The following is a 22,135-nucleotide window of genomic DNA, read 5'->3' on the forward strand; positions in this document are numbered from 1 at the left end:
TCTCCTACCTTGAAGGACCGATCTCTGGCATGTCTGTCATACCAGGCCTTTTGCTCTTCTTGAGCATCCTTTAGGTTCTCTCTAGCAAGGGCTAAAGAGTGTTGGAGGGTGCTTTGTAGGTTGCTTACAAAGTCCAGAATGTTAGTTCCTGGAGAAGGCGTAAACCCCTCCCATTGCTGCTTCACCAACTGTAATGGCCCCTTAACCTCGTGACCATACACAAGTTCAAATGGTGAAAACCCTAAACTGGGATGTGGTACAGCCCTGTAGGCAAACAGCAACTGCTGCAACACTAGGTCCCAAGTATTGGAGAATTCGTTGATGAATTTTCGTATCATGGCCCCCAAAGTTCCGTTGAACCTTTCAACCAGGCCATTGGTTTGATGGTGGTACGGGGTGGCAACCAAGTGATTCACCCCATGAGTTTCCCACAGTTTTTCCATGGTCCCTGCCAGGAAATTAGACCCTGAATCTGTAAGGATGTCAGAGGGCCAACCTACCCTGGCAAAGATGTCTGTTAGGGCCAGGCACACAGTGTTAGCCCTGGTGTTGCCTAGAGCTACTGCTTCTGGCCATCGGGTAACAAAGTCCACTAAAGTCAGTACGTACTGCTTTCCTCTGGGCATCTTTTTTGGGAAAGGGCCCAGAATATCCACAGCTACTCGCTGAAATGGGACCTCAATTATGGGGAGTGGCTGGAGAGGGGCCTTGACCTGGTCTTGAGGCTTTCCCACTCTTTGGCATACCTCACAAGACCGGACATACTTGGCAACGTCCTTGCCCATCCCCTCCCAGTGGAAGGACTTCCCCAACCGGTCCTTGGTTCTGTTCACCCCAGCATGGCCACTGGGATGATCATGGGCTAAGCTTAAGAGCTTCCCCCGGTACTTAGTTGGAACCACCAACTGTTTTTTGCGGCTGCCATTCTTCCCGGTGTCCACCAGAAAGAATTTCCTTGTATAAAAGTCCTTGGTCTATAACAAACCGGGATCGATTAGAAGAGCTGAGAGGCAGTGGGGTGCTCCGTGCCGCCGCCCAAGCTTTCTGAAGGCTGTCATCTGCTTCCTGCTCAGTCTGGAACTGTTCCCTTGAGGCTGGGGTCACCAGTTCTTCCTCAGACTGTGGACTTGGGCTTGGTCCCTCTGGAAGCGATGTAGGTGATGGGGTTGTTTCCGTTGCTGGTGAACCACTCTCCGCTGGTGCACCTGAGGGTATTTCAGGCTCTGGCTGAGCCTTTTGGGTATGGCTGTCTTTTGCTTCTGCCAGTTCTGGCTCGCTGGCGCCCTCTGGCGTTGAGGTTGAAGATGTGGTTGCACTTGCTGGTGCTGGTTGCTGTTCCAGTTCCGGGCCTGGGACTGGAGATGCTGTGGCTGTTTCAGTGGTAGGCATGGAATCCGGGTCCACTACCTCTGTCTGGGTCTCTGGTAACACAGACGGGGCCTCTGTGGACGGCTCAGGATCAGGAATGGGTCTGGAAGCTTGCCTGGTTTGGCTACGTGTAACCATTCCCACTCTCTTGGCCCGCCTCACCTGGTTGGCCAAGTCTTCCCCCAGTAGCATGGGGATAGGATAATTGTCATAGACTGCAAAAGTCCACATTCCTGACCAGCCTTTGTACTGGACAGGCAGTTGAGCTGTAGGCAAGTCTACAGCTTGTGACATGAAGGGGTAAATTGTAACTTTGGCCTTTGGGTTGATGAATTTGGGGTCAACGAAGGATTGGTGGATAGCTGACACTTGTGCCCCCGTGTCTCTCCACGCAGTAACCTTCTTTCCGCCCACTCTCAAATTTTCCCTTCGCTCCAAAGGTATTTGAGAGGCATCCGGGCCTGGGGATCTTTGGTGTGATGGTGGTGTAATGAATTGCACTCGCATGGTGTTCTTGGGACAGTTGGCCTTGATATGTCCCAGTTCATTACACTTAAAGCATCTTCCATCTGATGGGTCACTGGGCCGAAGTGAGTTACTGGAGACTGGTGAGGTGGAAGGGTAGGGTGTCTGTGGCTTTACTTGGGTGGTATGTGGGGTCTTTGGCTGTCCTCGGTTGTAGGGTTTATGGTCTGTGTGCCCCCTGGGGTAATCGTTCCCCTTGACAGTAGCTTTCTTGCTTTCTGCCAGTTCCATCCATTTGGCTCCAATTTCCCCCGCCTCAGCGATATCTTTGGGATTTCCATCTTGTATGTACCGTGTGATGTCTTCAGGAACACCATCCAAGAACTGCTCCATTTGTATGAGGAGGTTCAGTTCTTCCAAGGTTTGAATGTTGTTTCCTGTTATCCAGGCCTCATAGTTTTTTGCAATGTAGTAGGCGTGTTTGGGAAATGACACCTCTGGTTTCCACTTTTGGGTTCTGAAGCGCCGACGGGCATGATCTGGGGTTATCCCCATTCGGTATCTGGCCTTGGTTTGAAAAAGTTTATAGTCATTCATTTGCAGCTTAGGCATTTCAGCTGCCACCTCTGCTAAAGGTCCACTGAGCTGTGACCTCAATTCTACCATGTACTGGTCTTCGGGAATGCTGTACCCAAGACAGGCTCTTTCAAAATTTTCCAAGAAGGCCTCGGTGTCATCACCTGCCTTGTAGGTGGGAAATTTCCTGTGCTGTGGAGCAATAATGGGCGCCGGGTTGTTAGGGTTGGCTGGCACAGGCAGCCCAGCTTTTGCCAACTCCAGTTCATGTTTTCTCTGTTTTTCCTTCTCTTCATTCTCTTTTTGTTGTTTTTCCATTTCTTTTTGGTGCTTTTCCATTTCTCGGCGGTGGGCCAACTCTTCTTCTGCTTGTTTCCTTCGGTAGGCCACCTCTTCTTCTTCTAGTTTTCTTTTGTGTGCTGCCTCCTTGGCTGCCTCTTTGGCTGCCTGTTCTCTTTGGTAGGCTGCCTGTTCTCTTTGGTAGGCTGCCTCTTTGATCTGTTCTTCTCTTTCTTTCATCTCCATCTCTTTTTGTTTTATTTCCAGTTGTCGCCTGTGTTCAGCTTCTTTGATTTGTTCTTCGGCGTCAATTTTTGCCTTAGAAGTCATGGTTCCTGTTTTCTTGTGTTGGGGTGCCCTCCGGTGCTTATCTTCTGAACTGCAGGTTCTGTTGCCTCCTGGAGTCTGCCTAGCAACAGTGCTTTTTTCCTTTTCTCTCTCTAGCTAATGTTCAATGAAGGGAAACCAGAAAAACCACTTTATTTGCATGCATATAAGTGCTGGTACTTGCCTCCTAATGGGAGGGCTATTGCATGACAAAAGACCCTCAACAGTTTGGTAATGGCTTCTTGCTTAACATGCAAGCCACAAACTGCCAGAGAGAGCAGAGAAAAAAAAAATTCTCTTTGGTTCCCTTTTAAAACCAACTGTTTCTCTCTCTGCTAAAAAGCCCTTAGCAGAGAAAAGAAAAATATAATATTCCTACTGGCTTCTGGATTCTGTCTATATCCCACCAGCTGCCACTCATATAATAACCTAGTCCCAGATTTCGACCTTAGCGTCCAAAATATGGGGGTTAGCATGAAAACCTCCAAGCTTAGTTACCTGCTTGGACCTGGTACCTGCTGCCACCACCCAAAAAATTAGAGTGTTTTGGGGCACTCTGGTCCCTCTGAAAAACCTTCCCTGGGGACCCCAAGACCCAAATCCCTTGAGTCTCACAACAAAGGGAAATAATCCTTTTTCCCTTCCCCCCTCCAGGTGCTCCTGGAGAGATACACAGACACAAGCTCTGTGAAACTACACAGAGAGACTCCCCCTCTCTGTTCCCAATCCTGAAAACAAAAAGTACTTTCCTATTCCCCCAGAGGGAATGCAAAATCAGGCTAGCAATCCAACACACAGATCTCCCCTTGACTTCTTCCTCCCACCAATTCCCTGGTGAGTACAGACTCAATTTCCCTGAAGTAAAGAAAAACTCCAACAGGTCTTAAAAGAAAGCTTTATATAAAAAGAAAGAAAAATACATCCAAATGTCTCTCTGTATTAAGATGATACAATACAGGGTCAATTGCTTAAAAGAATATTGAATAAACAGCCTTATTCAAAAAGAATACAAATCAAAGCACTCCAGCACTTATATTCATGCAAATACCAAAGAAAAGAAACCATAGAACTTACTATCTGATCTCTTTGTCCTTACACTTAGAAACAGAAGATTAGAAAGTAGAACTACTTCTCCAAAGCTCAGAGAAAGCAGGCAGACGACAAAAGACTCAGACACTCAAATCCCTCCACCCAAAGTTGAAAAAATCCGGTTTCCTGATTGGTCCTCTGGTCAGGTGCTTCAGGTGAAAGAGACATTAACCCTTAGCTATCTGTTTATGACAACCCCAAATGGAGAGGGGGCTAGAAAAGGTGCCTGAAACAGGCTGTCTCACACTCTTCCAACTGGATGGCTGCATCCAGTGGGATCACTCAACTCCATGGCCGAAACAAGAGGTATAAGATAATGAATTTTGCCCCCTGGAATGTCCACACCCTTATGGACTCAGCACAGTGAATGCCCAGAAAGAAGAACTGCCATAATTGCCAGAGAACTGGCAAGACTCAACAAGATAATGGAGCAGGTAATCAAAGAAATCATCTGCAAACACTTGGAAGGTGGTAAGGTGATAGGGAATAGCCAGCATGGATTTGTAAAGAACAAATCGTGTCAAACTAATCTGATAGCGTTCTTTGATAGGATAACGAGCCTTGTGGATAAGGGAGAAGCAGTGGATGTGATATACCTAGACTTTAGTAAGGCATTTGATACAGTCTCACATGATATTCTTATAGATAAACTAGGAAAGTACAATTTAGATGGGGCTACTATAAGGTAGGTGCATAACTGGCTGGATAACCGTACTCAGAGAGTAGTTGTTAATGGCTCCCAATCCTGCTTGAAAGGTATAACAAGTGGGGTTCCGCAGGGGTCTGTTTTGGGACCGGTTCTGTTCAATATCTTCATCAACGATTTAGATGTTGGCATAGAAAGTACGCTTATTAAGTTTGCGGACGATACCAAACTGGGAGGGATTGCAACTGCTTTGGAGGACAGGGTCAAAATTCAAAATGATCTGGACAAATTGGAGAAATGGTCTGAGGTAAACAGGATGAAGTTCAATAAAGATAAATGCAAAGTGCTCCACTTAGGAAGGAACAATCAGTTTCACACATACAGAATGGGAAGAGACTGTCTAGGAAGGAGTATGGCAGAAAGAGATCTAGGGGTCATAGTGGACCACAAGCTTAATATGAGTCAACAGTGTGATACTGTTGCAAAAAAAGCAAACATGATTCTGGGATGCATTAACAGGTGTGTTGTAAACAAGACACGAGAAGTCATTCTTCCGCTTTACTCTGCGCTGGTTAGGCCTCAACTGGAGTATTGTGTCCAGTTCTGGGCACCGCATTTCAAGAAAGATGTGGAGAAATTGGAGAGGGTCCAGAGAAGAGCAACAAGAATGATTAAAGGTCTTGAGAACATGACCTATGAAGGAAGGCTGAAGGAATTGGGTTTGTTTAGTTTGGAAAAGAGAAGACTGAGAGGGGACATGATAGCAGTTTTCAGGTATCTGAAAGGGTTTCATCAGGAGGAGGGAGAAAACTTGTTCACCTTAGCCTCCAATGATAGAACAAGAAGCAATGGGCTTAAACTGCAGCAAGGGAGATTTAGGTTGGACATTAGGAAAAAGTTCCTAACTGTCAGGGTAGTTAAACACTGGAATAGATTGCCTAGGGAAGTTGTGGAATCTCCATCTCTGGAGATATTTAAGAGTAGGTTAGATAAATGTCTATTAGGGATGGTCTAGACAGTATTTGTCCTGCCATGAGGGCAGGGGACTGGACTCGATGACCTCTCGAGGTCCCTTCCAGTCCTAGAATCTATGAGTCTATGAGTCTATTGACATTGCTGCTCTTGGTGAGACCCGCCAGGCCAATGGGGGCTAATTAAAAGAGGATGGAGGTGGCTACACCTTCTTTTGGAAAGGAAAGTTTCCTGAAGAGACACGCGGATTCACGGGATTGGCTTTGCCATAAAAAATAAGATCGCCAGTCAGATTTTGGAGCTTCCCGAAGTGATCAACAAGCAGCTCATGGCTCTTCGGCTCAAGCTCAGCAACAACCAATATGCCACAGTTATCAGTGCATACATCCCAACACTTGATGATGAGGAAGATAACAAGGAACAGTTTTATAGCACTCTCAATGCAGTCCTCGCAGACACACCTAAGGCAGACAAGCCCATCCTCCTGGGAGATTTCAATGCCAGAGCCGGATGGGACTTCCAACTCTAGAGCAGCACATTAGGCAAAGAAGGAGTGGGAAATGTAAACCCCAGTGGCATTCTCCTCATCAGCAAATGTGTGGAGCATGATCCACTCATCACAAATACCATCTTTAGGCAGAGTAACAAATTTGACACCACCTGGAAACATCTTTGGTGTAAATATTGGCACCTCCTTGCTTAAGTTATAGTCAGTGCCTGAGATTATATTGATGTCCATATAACACGAGCCATGAGAGGTGCAGATCACTGTTGGACAGGCCATCGATTAATAAGATCAATCATGTACCTGCAGCTTGCTCCACCACACTGCAAACACCCAAAGACTAAGCGAAAGCAGTATGACGTCAAAGCACTTCAAGACCAAGCCGGACGCGAGATGTTACAGCAACATCTGTCAGAGAAACTCTCTAACTGGCCTGATAACATCATTGACCTTCAAGTGCATTGGGCTCAACTTAAAAATACCATTTACAGTGCATGTGCTGCAACTATAAGATATTCCACTGATCGACACCAAGACTGATTTGATGAAAACAGCAAGGAAATCGTAGCATTAATTCAACAGAAAAGATCTGCATTCTGTAACTGGCAAAATGGTTCCTCTAACCAATGAAAACATGAGGCTTATCAACAAAAATATGAGGCTGCTCAAAGCTAAAGTCCAAAGGAGGCTACATGACATCAAAAATAAGTGGTGGCAGGAGAAGGCCTCTGAGATCCAGGGTTTTGTAGACCAGGATGACATGAGACGCTTCTTTCAAGCAACAAAAGCTATATATGGGTCGAGCTTCAAAGGCCCAACCCCCTTATGTTCCCAGGATGCCTCCACCCGCCTCAAAGACAGTGCGGCCGTTAAGCAACACTGGAAGGAACACTTTGAGAGCCTATTAAACTGTGAATGCATGGTCTCTGAAGATACCATTGAGTCTATTACCCAACACTCAGCTGTGGAACACTTTGCTGATCCCCCATCTTCTGAGGAAGTCTGGCATGCCATCACCCAGAAAAAAAAAATCACGCAGCTCCAGGCCCAGATAGCATCCCAGCTGAGGTTTTTAAAGCTGGTGGAACAATGCTCCAGCACAAACTTTGCCAACTCTTTGACAAAATCTGAACCTGTGAAAAAATTCCACGTGACTTTAAGAACACCAACATTGTTACACTATTCAAAGAAAGTGGACAAATCTTTGTGCGGGACCTACAAAGGCATTGCCCTTCTCTCCATCGCAGGGAAGATCCTTGCCCGGATCCTACTAAACTGCCTTCTCCCCCTTGCCAAGGAATTCCTCCCTGAATCACAGTGTGGCTTTAAGTATCAGAGGGGTAGCCGTGTTAGTCTGGATCTGTAAAAGCAGCAAAGAATCCTGTGGCACCTTATAGACTAACAGATGTTTTGGAGCATGAGCTTCCGTGGGTGAATACCCACTTCATCAGATGCATGTAGTGGAAATTTCCAGGGGCAGGTGTGTGTGTGTGTGTGTATATATATATGGCCTAAAGCCATCCTGAGACACACGCACACACACACATATATATATGTGTGTGTGTGTGTGTCTCAGGATGGCTTTAGGCCATCCTGAGACACAACTGACATGATCTTTATGGACGACAGATTCAAAAGTGCAGAGAGTACTCCTGAGAGCATTCTGCGCCAAAAAATTAAAAATTCAGCACACATTTTAAAATTCTGCAAATTTTATTTATCAAATAAATAAATGTGAAGGCTCCAGCATGGCATTGGGGAGCACAGGCCACTGGCTGCACAGAGGTGGAAGATCACCATCCAGCTCCCTCACTCCAGGACACAGATTCAGCGGTTTGGCTGCACCCAACCTTGACATAGCACAAGGACCATGTCAGCCGCAGAAACACCCCGGGGCCCTGCCCCTTTGTGCCAGGTGCACCAGGAGTGGGCAGGCAGACTCAGCAAGGTGGGATCCAGAAGTGGAGGGGGTTAATGTGGGGAGATACAGGTGTGGGTTGAGAGAGTTCAGCGTGGGGTAGTCTGGGTGTAGGTGGCTCAGTGGGGGATTCAGAGGCAGGGAGGGATCTGGATGCACAGGGGCTTGTTGTAGGGTTCTGGGTGCAATGGTAATGGGACTCTACAGGGGGTCCAAGTGAAGGTGGTTGGGGCTCAACAGGGGAGGGCATCTGGACGTGGGGGGATAGAGCTCAGCGGGGGGTCTGGGCTCAGTGTGGTGGGGATCCAAGTGCAGCTGGTTGGGGCTTGGTGAGGTGGGGATCCAGATGCAGGTGGTTCATTGGGGTGATCCAGGTGCACAGGGAGTGGGGCTTATCAGGGGATTCTTAGTGCAGAGGGGTGAGGCTTGGTGGGCATGAGGGGTTCTAGATGCACGGAGGTTGGGCGGATGCGGGAACAGCTCCCTGTACAGAGATCCCTCCCCCTGCAGATGAGGAGTGATGGGTGCAGGAAGTGGTGGGAAGGGAGTTTGCAGAGCTTCCTGCAGCCAGGGAAGAAATCCGGGGGTGCGTCTGACCCAGCCCCGGATGCCGTGCAGAGGAAGAGGAAGTCCTGTCCTCCCCAGCCCAGCCAGGGCTAGCAGCTGAGCCGAGCACACAGTAGGAACCACCCTTCGGGTCTTCCTCAGTCCCACCCCTTGCCCCATAGTGATTTACCTGTCTGCCAGCTGCCCTGGGCACCCAAAACATACTGCTGGGGAGGGTCGCATGACTACTCTTGTGGCTTCCCTTTGCTTCCCCATCAGAAAGTCATTTTTCTGCAGGAAAGCAAAGAAATCTGCAGGGGGACATAAATTCTGCATATGCACAGAATTCCCCCAGGAGTAAGAGAGCAACACCAGGAACTGTTCATGGCATTCATCAGTCTAACCAAGGCCTTTGACTCTATCAATTGTGATGCCCCGTGGAAGGTGCTCTGTAGGTTTGACAGTCCACAGAAATTCATTTCCATCATCAGACTACTCCACTCTGTGCAACGGCTCAGAGACCAAACCATTCATCATTCGCACTGGTGTCAAACAGAGCTGTGTCATTGCTCCAACACTCTTCTAAATTTACCTTGCCCTGATCCTGATTCTCATCTGTGTCTCCCTTCCTGGTGGAATCGGGATTGAGTATCGTGTGGATGGTCAACTCCTGAATCTCTGACGTTTCCAAACAAAATCACGAGAATTGGCATCACTGATCCTTCAGTATGCAGATGACTGTGTCGTTCTTGTGTATACAGATGCTGACCTGCAAAGTACCCTAAATCTTTTTCCAGATGCCTATCACAGCCTGGGTGTCTCTCTCAATATCGGGAAAACCAAGGTACTCTACCAGCCCGCACATGCACAAACTACTTTTCATACTCCACAAATCACCATTAGCGGAGAACCCCTGGAAAATGTGGACCATTTTCCATACCTTGGCAGCCACCTCTCCTGAACACCCAGCATTGACCCGGAAATTGAATACAGAATCTGCTGTGCCAGCGCATCCTTTGGAAGACTACTCAAACAAGTCTTGCATAATAGGGACTTGCAAACAATCACCAAGATCTTGGTTTACAAGGCAGTTGTCATCCCTACCCTTCTCTATGGGTGTGAGACCTGGGTAACCTATAGATGACACCTCAAGCAGCTGGAGTGGTTTCAACAGAGCTGCCTCAGAAGGATTCTCAGGATCAGCTGCGAAGACTGACACACTAACATCAGCCTTCTCTCTGCAGCCAACATCAGCAGTATAGAAGCACAAGTCATGAAACACCGACTCCTTTGGGCTGGCCTGATACTCGCCTCCTGAAGCAAGTACTCCTCTCTGTTATGTCAGGGAAGAAGGGCTCTCAGAGGGCACTGGAAGTACACCTTAAAAAGGGAAGCATTAACCCAACAAACTGGGAGGACGCAGCACAGAACAGAACACAGTGGTGCCACACTATACACCAAGCCATAGCTCACTTTAAGGAGAACAGATGTGCTCATGAGACAGAGAAGCAACAACGGAAGAAAGAAAGGGCACAACAGTCCAGCCAAAAACTGTTTCTCCTCCAAGATTACACCTGTCACGTCTGTGGGAAAATCTGCAGGGCACGAATTGGGCTCCTCAGCCACTTAAAAACCCACCAAAGAGCCCCCTTGGCAGACATCATCCTCGCGTCGAGGGATAGCCAAAGATACTGTATTCTCTAAACTGTGGGTCACAGTTCTCACATGGGAAATTTAAAGGTGATCCAGCAAAGAAGATGGTCACAGTGGGGGCTATTTGATGTTCACAGAGTTTAGTGCTGGCAGATTCCCATCTTTTTGTCACTATTTTATTACATGAAGATCTAAAGATACAAATTTTTTTATTTATTTTAATAAAACAGTCAGATGGAATTTTTCTTTGACAGTTTTCAGTCTGGACATCCAATAATACATCTGCATGGGCAGGAAAGGCTTGATTCTGTAATGATATGTTTGTTTATTCAGCTATGACCAGGGGCGGCTCTAGGTATTTTGCCGCCCCAAGCACGGCAGGCAGGCAGGCTTGCCTGCAGGAGGTCCCCGGTCCTGTGATTCAGCGGCATGCCTGCAGGAGATCCGCTGAAGCCATGGGACCAGTGGACCCTCCGCAGGCATGCCGCCGAAGGCTACCTGCCTGCCGCCCTCGTGGCGACCAGCAGAGCGCCCCCCCATGGCTTGCCTGGGGGGATGCTCTGCTGGGGCTTGCTGCCCCAGGCACGCGCTTGGCGTGCTGATGCCTGGAGCCTCCCCTGGCCATGACATATTTCTGTGTGGTGTATAGGGTTCTGGTCAGAGTGTGGTCCCAGGTAACAAAGGAGACAAAGTTGGCACTGAAACTAGTTGGTTTGTGTTGGCTACGGACCTGTAGCCGTTTTCTTTAATAAATGTATCCCATGTAATAGAAACTGTGATTCCATATAGCATGACATTTTTTATCTACAATAACTTATATAAAACACAAACCACACCATACTATCCTACCCATTTCATTATAAAAACATTGTGAACACGTAAATGAAATATGTTGCACTCTGAATGGGAAGGAGGAGTAGGTGGAATATACAGGCACTTTTTTGAGGAGCTACACAGAAATTATGGCTAAACTACAGAAACAGTCATTTACTCTGATTTGTCCTGTTGTTTCCTTATTTCCTTGGGCAGGACTCTCCTATCTACAGGGATCTTCCAATCTGGAATTCAATCTGAATCTCTTTCGTTAGTGCATCTCTAAGTGCTCCAATTTACCCAGTAACATGGGAAAGTCCTCCCAGTCATGTTCAAGGCTCAGTTGTGTGTCTGTGCACTGATTTACCTGCACCTTCTCTTTCTCACATTGACCCTCCATTCTCTTCCTAGCTTCATTCACACATATATTGCCAGAGTGGCACTGCTGGTCTATCACTCAAACAGAAGACTGCCTCCACCAGGAGGCTGCCAGAAAGGCTACTCCATTCCCACAGGATATTATCCCTGATCAACCCATGAGAATCAGGGGAGCTGCTATTCCTCTTTAGCGAGGCTGAGGAAGAGGGCTTCAGATGATACTGGATAGGCTGTGGCAGTGGAGGTGCTACCCTGTCCCATGAAGTACTAGATCCTGTGGAGAGGAGAACACACCCTGACACAGAACACCCTAGTGGGTAAGGAGGAAAATGCCACCTCCATCTCTTGAGCAAAGGGACCAAAGAGGAATGTGGTAGGCTATTGTCACTCTTGCAGATGTTTTTTTGTGTCCAAGCAGGATGCAGGATCCCAGTGAGAGGCAGGGCCATAGATGTCTATGTAATGATGTGCCAATGGCCTACATTATTTCATTGCATCCTGAGAGAAGTACTGGTGTTCTGGCTCAGACTACTAGTGGGGCCAGTTTAAACAGCCACTTCTGCAGTATACTGGATTTTATTGCACATGTAATTCTCCTATCATTGGAATACTGGGTCTTATAGGTGTCAGATCTAGACAAAACAAGAGGAAAAAATACTGATTGTGTCATGTTTGTGGACAAGAAATATTTGCCAAAAGATTTGATTTAATCTGTATTTTTATATACAGTTTAATTGACAAGAAAACAAGTGAAGACAAATTTAAATACTTGCATCCATAACCTTGTTGCAGAGCTTGTATAATCATTCATCATCATTATCTTCTACTTTTTCAGCCAGCAGACTTCATAGGAAAGCAAGCACTGAAGCAGATTAAAGAAAAGGGGCTTAAACGGCGACTGGTGTATCTCACCTTCGAAACAGCTAATGTTGATCCAGAGGGAAATGAAAGTGTGTGGCATAATGGCAGAGTAAGTACTGTACATCACTTTACAAGAAACTAAGATTCATTCTCTAGGACTGGAATCCCACTTTGTGTTTCAGGTTACTTTTACTGGAACAGGACAGTTTGGGACAATAATACAATTTTTGAATTTCCATGTTGCATGGCAGGTTCTAATTGTACACAAGAGTTTGAAATATAGAATCTCTAAATTAGAAATGGAAAAGATCTACAGTATTAGTTCACCCATTCTATCCTCTTGCAAGTACAGGATTCTACTTACAGTATATTTCAAAATTATTTGCATAGAAGAAAAGAACAAAACCACAAACCAAAGTTTAGGCCACCAGGCCATCTAAGTACAGAGTAAATGTTGAAACAGCCATTAACAGTTAACAAAAATACTCAGCATGAATATAACATGTAAATAGCGTTTGTTTCAGGTGAGATCTTAATCAAATATAATAAGAATTCAGCATCCTGCTGGTGATTTTTCCAGTTGTTCTTTGAGAGTAAGAAAATTCCCAACTTACCTGATAGCACCAAAAATGGAGACTGTTATGAATTGTATGACACAAATGAGACAGTGTATATTGGAATGTTGATGTTAGGGTGTAGTGGGGCAGTAACCACACTCCTGCCCTAAAAGGCTTAAAATAACCCTGCGAGAGGGCTGTGGCAGGGAACCAGTAAGTCTGGGCTGATTAGGCATGCAGCTGCAGCTGGGCCACGCCCCAGTCAGGCGACAGCTGGCCCTATAAAGGGGCTGCTAGGCGGGTGCTGAATCTCTCTCTAGATACTGAGAGGGATGGGCCTGGCTGCTAGGAGCTGAGCAAGGTACCTAAAGTTGAGCAGGGCTGGGGAAAGGCCTGGGGAGCTCTGGCCTGGAAAACCCCCGGGCTGCAGGACTTGTTAAAGGCCAAGAAGGGTACTGGGGTTGCAGAGGGGCAGCCCAAGGGTAGGCAGAGGCAGCAGATCCAAACCCTCCTTGCCACTGTTGAGTGGCAATTATACTGCAGTCTGCCCCAGTGAGTGGGGGCTAGATGGTGACTGGCAATAGCCAAAGACTGAGGCGAGGTGGGGATAGGGGGTTGGGGGTTACCTGGGGAGGGGAGACCCAGTGAAACTGTGGAGTACTGCAGGGGGCAGAACCCCCAGAGAAGGGGCACCGGGGTCTGGGAGGGACACCAGGGCCAGCGGCAAGGCGAGACACCAGCCTACAGAGGGAGCTCCAGAGGCTGGTGAGCTAATTCCCTGGACGACCAGCAGGAGGCACCACAGGGTGAGTCGTCGCTTCGCTACACAGGGATACAAAAATATTTAAAGTATTTAAAATAGTGCAAGATGTATTTTTAAAAGTAGAAGTTAGTATTGTACAATACCTATTGAGTGCTGGAAATAAAGATAAATGTTTTGTGGGTTTTTTCAGGTTGTTGGCAACACCACATCTGGAAATTACAGCTACAGTACCCAGCAGAGTCTGGCTTTTGCATATGTCCCCACAGAACTCAGCAAAGTTGGACAGAAGCTGGAAGTTGAACTGCTAGGAAAAAATTATTTAGCAACCATTGTAGAGGAACCACTGGTTCTGACTGAACAAACAAGAACACGTCTTCAGAAAAAGGGTGGGAGTGCCAAGGTGTAAACCCAGAGGGAAGTTACAGTAAATTCTCCAATATCAATTGGTTTGACTTATAACCATGAAATACAAGTTTCAGAGTGGTAGCTGTGTTAGTCTGTATCAGCAAAAAGAACGAGGAGTACTTGTGGCACCTTAGAGACTAACAAATTTATTTGGGCATAAGCTTTTGGGTTTTAGCCCACAAAAGCTTAGGCCCAAATAAATTTTAGTCTCTAGGGTGCCACAAGTACTCCTCGTTCTTTTTTCATGAAATACAAAGGAGTCAAACTACTCTGGTTCCCAGTCATCAAGGGTGAGATTGTAATTTGCCCTATACATCCCTGTAGGGAATTAAGGGGATTTAAGATGGCCCCTGGATTCACTGAGTGGACTGCCCATATAACTGCTCTGAGCACAGGGGGAGGAGAGCAGATTCCTGTGGACACGCTCTCCCATCCCCCCAATGTTTGTGGACAGGAAGCGGGTAAAGAATCAACGGTCATTACTCAGCTTCTCCACACTCTCACCAGCAGAGCTGAGCTGGTGCAGAGGGGGAAGTAGTCTGCTGTTAGTATGACCCAATAGCAAATTATTTCCTCTCTTTCAGGGTCACTTTTCTTTCCCTGGTATGCTCCTAGGGCAGTGCAGCCACACATTGCCCCTTCCCTGTAGCCTGGGCAAAGTCACAGCCTTGTCCCCAAAGGAATAGTTATATAGTTCCACATGGACATGTTCTGTACAAAACTGAAGTTGCTCTTGAACATTGGCTTTAGACATTTTTTTTAACTGCAAACTGAGTAGATGATGATTTTTCTCCATCTGTGGTGTTCTGGCAGAACTTTTGATGGATGATAGAAATTCAGTCTTTCCTAATCAAGACATTTTAGAAAAGCTGCTCTTTCTATTGATTGAGTATTTTGCCATGGATCAGTTAGTAGACTATATACAACATTATTCAACATACACAGTATTACTGCTCAATTTCTGGACACAATCAAAATGCACTAACTCATGCACCATTTTTTGTTTAGTTCTTCCTTTCTCTATTAAAAATTAAGCAGCGATGATGACAACGTGTTGTCATATACAAGTAATAAGTGAACATATCTATTTAAACTGCAGTATTTCATTCAGTGTTGTTTTTGATCATTCCAATAAGCAAGATTTTGGATACTGTAGGAGAATATAAATAATGGAAATGTATTAAATTATTATAATAAACTTGTTAATTCCATAAAATATTCAGCATCTACTCAGACATAACATGATCATAATTATTCCATCCTAAAAAAAACTTTTAAAAGCTAGAATATTTGTTCAGAAAGCACTCAACATTAGGCTGTCGATAAGTCCTTTTCCAAGATCATTGAAACAGAAAAAGGGCCCAAAAGGGCATAGTCTTCCAAAGGAATTGGAAACTTCTAAATGTTCAGCAAAGAAGCAGAGGATAAATAGAATATGCCAGTGGAAGCACTGTTTGAATAATGAGCACCTACGTTTGTCAAAGACTTAATGCAAGTTGACATTACATTTTGCAGTTCAGAATATCCTTTTACAAAGCAAGTCAAACTGAAGTATAAAAGCTGACAGGCTTGCACATAGAGCTATCCTGAGTGAGAAATCCATTTGGAAATTATTCTGTTATATTTTCATAAGTGATTCAGGGCCATTTTGCTGAACCAATCAGAGACTTTTTTCCCTAAAGCTGACATTATTTGTAATTGAACACTTTGTGTATTTACTTTGCCACTTTTCCCCCCTCTGGTCATTAAAGAAAACTAGAATACAAAACAAAGCACTGCAATTTTATTTAGAGCAAGGAAAAAACCCTTAGGAACACAGAGTATTTCTCAAGAATATGCAAATTCACTATTCATTGATATGCTGGAATGTAGAGTACTGTAATTACTTTGAGGCTCACACTTTTATCTTCCTAATAGGCTACAGTACACAGAAACATTTGTCAGACAATTGTGGAAGTCACCTCTGCTTCAGCGGTGACTTCTTCATTTACATGTTGAAGCTAGATGCAAGACTGCAGTTTCCTGGCTGGCTTGGGAAAAGGTGCTCTGAACAATGTGTGGGCCAGCCTGTTGGAATGCAGGAGCAGGAGAATGCCACTAGCTTCTTTCACTACCTTGTAAGGCCTGGGCAAGAGCTAACCAATTGCAATCCATGTGCTCAAAGGAGTTCAGAGACTGTTCACTGCATGCATGTCTGGAGATGCATAGTACTCCAAATGGGATGATGAGATGAGGCAGGTCTGTAGTCCTGCTGCACTGCAGGGATCCATCCCATGATGCAACAGTCATGTTCTGCCTTCTGTGCACTGTGTATTCAACTACACATCTGCACTGCCATGTACTTGGCTAAATGGCTAAAAAGCCCCAACTCAGTAAAACACTTAAACATGAGCTTAATTTTAAGCATGTATTTAAGTCCATCCCTATTCAGCAACGAACTTAAATATGCACTAAGTGCTTTGCTGAATTGGGAGCCAAGAACCAAAATTTGCCCTTCAGGATCCTAGAGCACAGAAAGATCCAGCAAGCTCTGAAGACTCTGAAGTTTTACACTCTGAAGAGGGAACTAGCCCAACACTGCAGAAAGTAGAAATAAAAATTGTATTAAGATGATGTTTAGAAAAAAGTGAACGGTACAGAGTTTAAGCATAGAAGTTTCTGGTTATCAGGGAATAACGTACATATTATCAAGGGGTGCGAAGTTTGGTTTAAGATCAGCTGGCACAAAGAATACATAATCTGCAATATCCCCGATTGGGGGTAATTGGTTGACAGGTCAAAGTACAGACACTGAGATATGAGGGTATGATGTTCATATAATGGCTATGTTTGGGTGTGAAGTATAATGAGTGGATACGATGATGAGGATGGGTTGACCCTCATTTGGCGAGATTTAACATTCAGTGAGTTTATGGTTCCAGTTCATATGGTTCAGCGGACAAAGTCTCTTGGTCCCTTTCATGTAGTCAAAGAACGATGTCACTCTGGGTCATGCCTCCTGGTACTGGCCGTGGCCGGTGACGTGTTCGATGTAGATGTCCCTGGACCATTGGATGGTGTCTGAGACCATGAGGCGCTGCATGAGCCGTGCATAGCGTTGACCGATCCCGCAGGTCCGCAGCACGCGCTCATTGCAGGGGTCCCAGGCGCCCAGGGCTCCAACGATCAAGGCATCCATCTACACCTCGTAGCCCTTCATTCTCAGGGTGTCGGCCAGGGGGGCATACTTTTCCAGCTTACAAGCTCGGGCTTCATGAAAGGCCAGGGTCCTGTTCTCAAAGGAGACCGTGACGTCAACAAGGATGATCTTTTTCTGGGCCTTGTCAGTGATGACGACGTCAGGTCGCAGCTGGGTGTCGGTGCTGGGGATGGCGCAGTTCATGGAGATCTCTCCCAGGTGTGGTGCAATGGCTTTCACCAGGCAGTTCTGGATGGCATTATGGTGCAGCTGCCAGGCTCTGGAGTGGGGTTTTCAGCTGCACAGGACGTGGGGCAGGGTCTCGTTGGAGTAGCCGCACTTTCTGCAACACTTTTCTTGGTTCCCGTGGCGGACGGCTCCGTTCAGCGGGATGCAGTTGAGCCGGGCACAGTGGATGAACCACCAGTCACTGAAATGGGTGAAGGCGCCCCCTAATTCCTTCCCCTTCTTGGGTGCTTTCCATTTCCAGCCAACAGGTCTTACATTTTGACTGGATTGTCTCAGCCAGTTAACTCTCTTTCATTTTTAAGTCTGAGGCAAAGGATGGAGGAACAGAACAACTGTGGGAAAAGATATAAAGATATAAAGTAGAGTATTATCTCAGCATACTGGTGATAGACCAAAACATCTCAATGTTCCTCACTGGCCTTAACTGTGACAAATAGGATACTGTGGTGAGCTCGCTGCAAGAATAAGTAACTACAACACCACTCCTTGGCATCTTCCAGAGGAAACGGTGTAACTACCATGTTGCGGCCACACTGTAACTCCCACATGTAAGTCAGTGACTCATAATCAGTTATGTGAAAGGCTATTGATAGTAGTGTTTAACATGGAACAAAACAAGAGAGGAACTCACTCATTTTGGTGGCTGCCCTCATTTGTCTAGATATGTAGTGTTGTATCATCTTGTGGTGACAGGATGCAGCAAGAGGACATGAGTGGGAACAAAACTGTATCTGAAACACATTTTTGTTCCAAGAAGATTAATCAAGCAAGTGTATATGGATGGAAAGATTGGAAAGGCTTTCTGCACCCCTATTTCTAGCAATGCCACCATTTAAACTTAAGTAGGATAGAAAATTTGTAATAATGTAAAAATAGACAAGAATCTGGTAACATTGCCACCATCCAGAAATTTCAGTGTCTGGAACACTTCCTGTCCCCCCTAAAACCTTCTCCTCCCTGGGCAGCCTTGAGAGGCTTTTTCACCAAGTTCCTGGTGAACACCGATCCAACCCCTTGGATCTTAACACAAGGAGAACTTAACCATCCCCCCTTCTTTTCCCCCACCAATTCCTGGTGAGTCCGGATCCAATCCCCTTGGATCTTAAAACAAGGAAAAATCAATCAGGTTCTTAAAAAGAAAGCTTTTAATTAAAGAAAGAAAGGTAAAAATCATCTCTGTAAAATCAGGATGGAAAATACTTTACAGGGTAATCAGATTCATATAGCCCAGAGGAACCTCCTCTAGCCTTAGGTTCAAAGTTACAGCAAACAGAGGTAAAATCCTCTCAGCAAAAAGGAACATTTACAAGTTGAGAAAACAAAAATAAGACTAACACGCCTTGCCTGGCTGTTACGTACAAGTTTGAAACATGAGAGACTGATTCAGAAAGATTTGGAAAGCCTGGATTGACATCTGGTCCCTCTTAGTCCCAAGAGCGAACAGCCCCCAAAACAAATAGCACACACAAAAGATTTCCCCCGACCAAGATTTGAAAGTATCTTGTCCCTTTATTGGTCCTCTGGTCAAGTGTCAGCCAGGTTTACTGAGCTTCCTAACCCTTTACAGGTAAAAGAGGCATTAACCCTTAACTATCTGTTTGACAACTTGTATACCTAAATTACTATACTCAGCTCTTATATACCAGGATGAGATGTGCCTTAGAAATACTTTATACAGAATTAGAAAGAATATGGATTCCATAATTCTGTCCATCTCTATAATGATTTCATTACCATGGATCTCAGTATAGTATTTATTACACCTCTACCCCAATATAATGCTGTCCTCAGGAGCCAAAAAATCTTACCATGTTATAGGTGAAACCGCATTATATCGAACTTACTTTGATTCGCGCGAGCGTGCAGCTCTGCCCCCCCGGAGCGCTGCTTTACCACATTATATCCAAATTTGTGTTTTATCGGGTAGCGTTATCATAGAATATCAGGGTTGGAAGGGACCTCAGGAGGTCATCTAGTCCAACCCCCTGCTCAAAGCAGGACCAATTCCCAACTAAATTATCCCGGCCAGGGCTTTGTCAAGCCTGATCTTAAAAACCTCTAAGGAAGGTGTATATGGTGTATATGGATAGAGGTGTATATGGTAGCTATGTCTGAAACTAGCTTGACCAAAAGGACACAGAAAATATATGTTGGCCCAGAGTTGTCCTCAGCACTGCCATTTCCAGTCCCTGTTGATGTCTGTGGGTCTTGTAGAAAATTCTCTGATCTTGATAATATTTTCTCTAGATCTTTCAAGAGGAAATAGAACTAGCAGGTTACTGACAGTAGCACTATCCAGTCCCTGACTGTGCAAAATAAACTGTTTGCTATATATGTTTGAGTCAATTAAATTTGGTGTTTGAACTTCTGTGTTATCAGAGGATTCAGACAAGAGAGCAGGGACCTTTGGAGGAGTGGGATAAATCATTAAGAACTTAAGAAACTCTCCTAATGGAGGATGTTTACTCAGATACATCTGAGGGAAGAGAAGAGAATGGAGACCTTTTGAAAGGAGACAGAGGTATTATGAATTCTTTATATCTAAGGTATGTTTTCAACAAAACCACATGCAGAATTAATTGGAATGAACAAGATTTCTTTGCAATGGGTAAATCTTGCAAATAATAAGGACATTAAACCTGTTAGTAAAAGATAGCTAACTTCAGACCACTTGCTGCCAAGGTCTGAACTAAAGATGAGGGCAGGCTAAAGTCAGAAGTTCCCAAACTTTTTTATAATGTGGACTACATGTTAACAAAGAGAGAGCCTTGTGGATACCTCCACTCCCATTCATGGTCAAATAATGCTGTGTCAACTACAGCATTACAAGGAAAAGGAATATTAAGTAATTATTGTTGCCCCTTTTTCCAACACTGTTCGTGTATTCTGACACTAACATCTGCCCTCTGCTGAGCACTAGCAGATGTCTGAGGCCTTGCAGGTCAACTTTCCAGTGGAGGAGAAATCAGCGACATAAAGTCAGGGTAGAGTCTAAGTGTAACTTTTTTATTTTCACATCAGTCCTGAAACAAAGGTGACCAAACAGCATGCAGCCAATCCCTTCTTCCCGGAATCTCAGCCCAACACCAACGTCTGGTTCCAAGAGAGCATTGCAACCTCAAGAATGGACTCTAACCAGTGACCAAGACAGAAAACAAGCACCCCTGCTGCTTGCCCAGAACCCTCTCCAGCAGCCACTGCTTCCACACAAAACCTGCATAACAAAAACTAACACAGCATATCTTCCCAGGACCGAACATTTGCTGACATGAGAAGAAAAACTTGTGACTGTGTAAAACCATGCTACCTGCTGCAACAGCATTTATGTATTCTTCATTGTCTTTAATGTAAAACGAGTTTAATCACACTGTCTGATTTTGCTTTTAAATTCATCTCCTCCTCTCTTCTGTTCTATTCCTCTCTCCTCTGAATATTTCTTTTTTGTCTGGACCTCCTCTGCCCCGAATGTCACCTGCCAGCCACCTAGTTCTCTTCTTCCTCTGCCTTGGACTGATTAGCTGATTCTCTTTTCTTCTGGACACTTCTCTCCTATTCCTCTTGATACCTTGTTTAAAGTTGATTTTACAGGGCTACCAGCTGTATAAGCAGGTGGAAGCAACAAGGACAACCAGCACCAGGTGCCCAGCTATCAATCATGGTCCACCACTAGTCCACCGATCACACTTTGGGAACCAGAGAGATAAGTATGAACATGCTAGGAAAGATCTATTGCCATATTCTGACTTCTTCAAATTACTATAAATCAGGGATCTCTTGATTACACAGAAAGATGCTAGCCATGGAAGGAGACTGACAAAGTATTTGACCATAACAGAGATATCTCATCCTATAACTTTATGATAACATTTCATTGCACTTTTTGTCTTTCAATATCACTGTATTTTTATGCTACGGGGGCTGTACACACACTGCTTATTGTCATACATAAATACATTTAAAATGTGGTGTCTATTACTATAATTTTCAAACCAGAAGAAAATCCCTTGGGATTTGTATATATACATTCTGGAAACTTTGTGTATCTGGCCAATGGGACCTTATTCACAGGAACAGCAGTTTGCTTTTTACAGAGGCTTGCTGGTCAGGGAGGAAAAAAAATCAGGTTAGAATTTGTCAAACTCAATTTTCTTCTTAGTTTTACTGATTAATTTTATTTTTCAATACGGATTTTCCTCTCATCTTTTCCCCACTGGCTGTACAGGCTTGGGAGTATACACATGCACAGTTTCAGCTAATTGTCAAACACATGATTGTTTGATCCTTAAATGGAAACTGAAATTAATGAACAAATGATAAATTAAGCAGAGGTTGCAGCTATTTCTGCTCTTTCAGAGAACCCATAATGTTGGCTTTTACATCAAATTGATAATTTGGTAAATAAAGTCAGCAGTACTTTATTGTATTTACTCAAGTTGCCTGAGAAGATTTTCCTGCCTGAAAAAATAACTCTGTTGACATAGCTGTTATTTCTGCTGCTGGGTTGCTTCACTTCCCACACATTAATAGTCATAAGTAATACGTTATAGCAATGAAACTGGCTGAGCTCCCTTCATTGTGCGTGTGAAC

The 22,135-nt window shown here is 45.0% G+C and overlaps 1 protein-coding gene across 2 annotated transcripts in view; it reads left to right on the plus strand.

Moving 5' to 3' along the window:
• The window catches only part of LOC127047949 (dimethylglycine dehydrogenase, mitochondrial), a 105,997-nt gene extending 90,099 nt beyond the window's left edge, over positions 1-15,898 (plus strand). Inside the window, exons 15-16 of one of the 2 annotated variants that reach the window (XM_050946925.1) lie at positions 12,371-12,505; positions 13,907-15,898. In XM_050946925.1, coding sequence (XP_050802882.1) covers positions 12,371-12,505; positions 13,907-14,122 — 351 coding nt within the window. In that variant the 3' untranslated portion in view covers positions 14,123-15,898. The remainder of the gene's footprint in view (positions 1-12,370; positions 12,506-13,906) is intronic. The other variant, XM_050946924.1, reaches the window with a different exon arrangement.
• Positions 15,899-22,135: the final 6,237 nt, after the last annotated feature.

Source organism: Gopherus flavomarginatus, chromosome 3 (assembly GCF_025201925.1).
Source record: "Gopherus flavomarginatus isolate rGopFla2 chromosome 3, rGopFla2.mat.asm, whole genome shotgun sequence".
NCBI lineage: Eukaryota > Metazoa > Chordata > Testudines > Testudinidae > Gopherus > Gopherus flavomarginatus.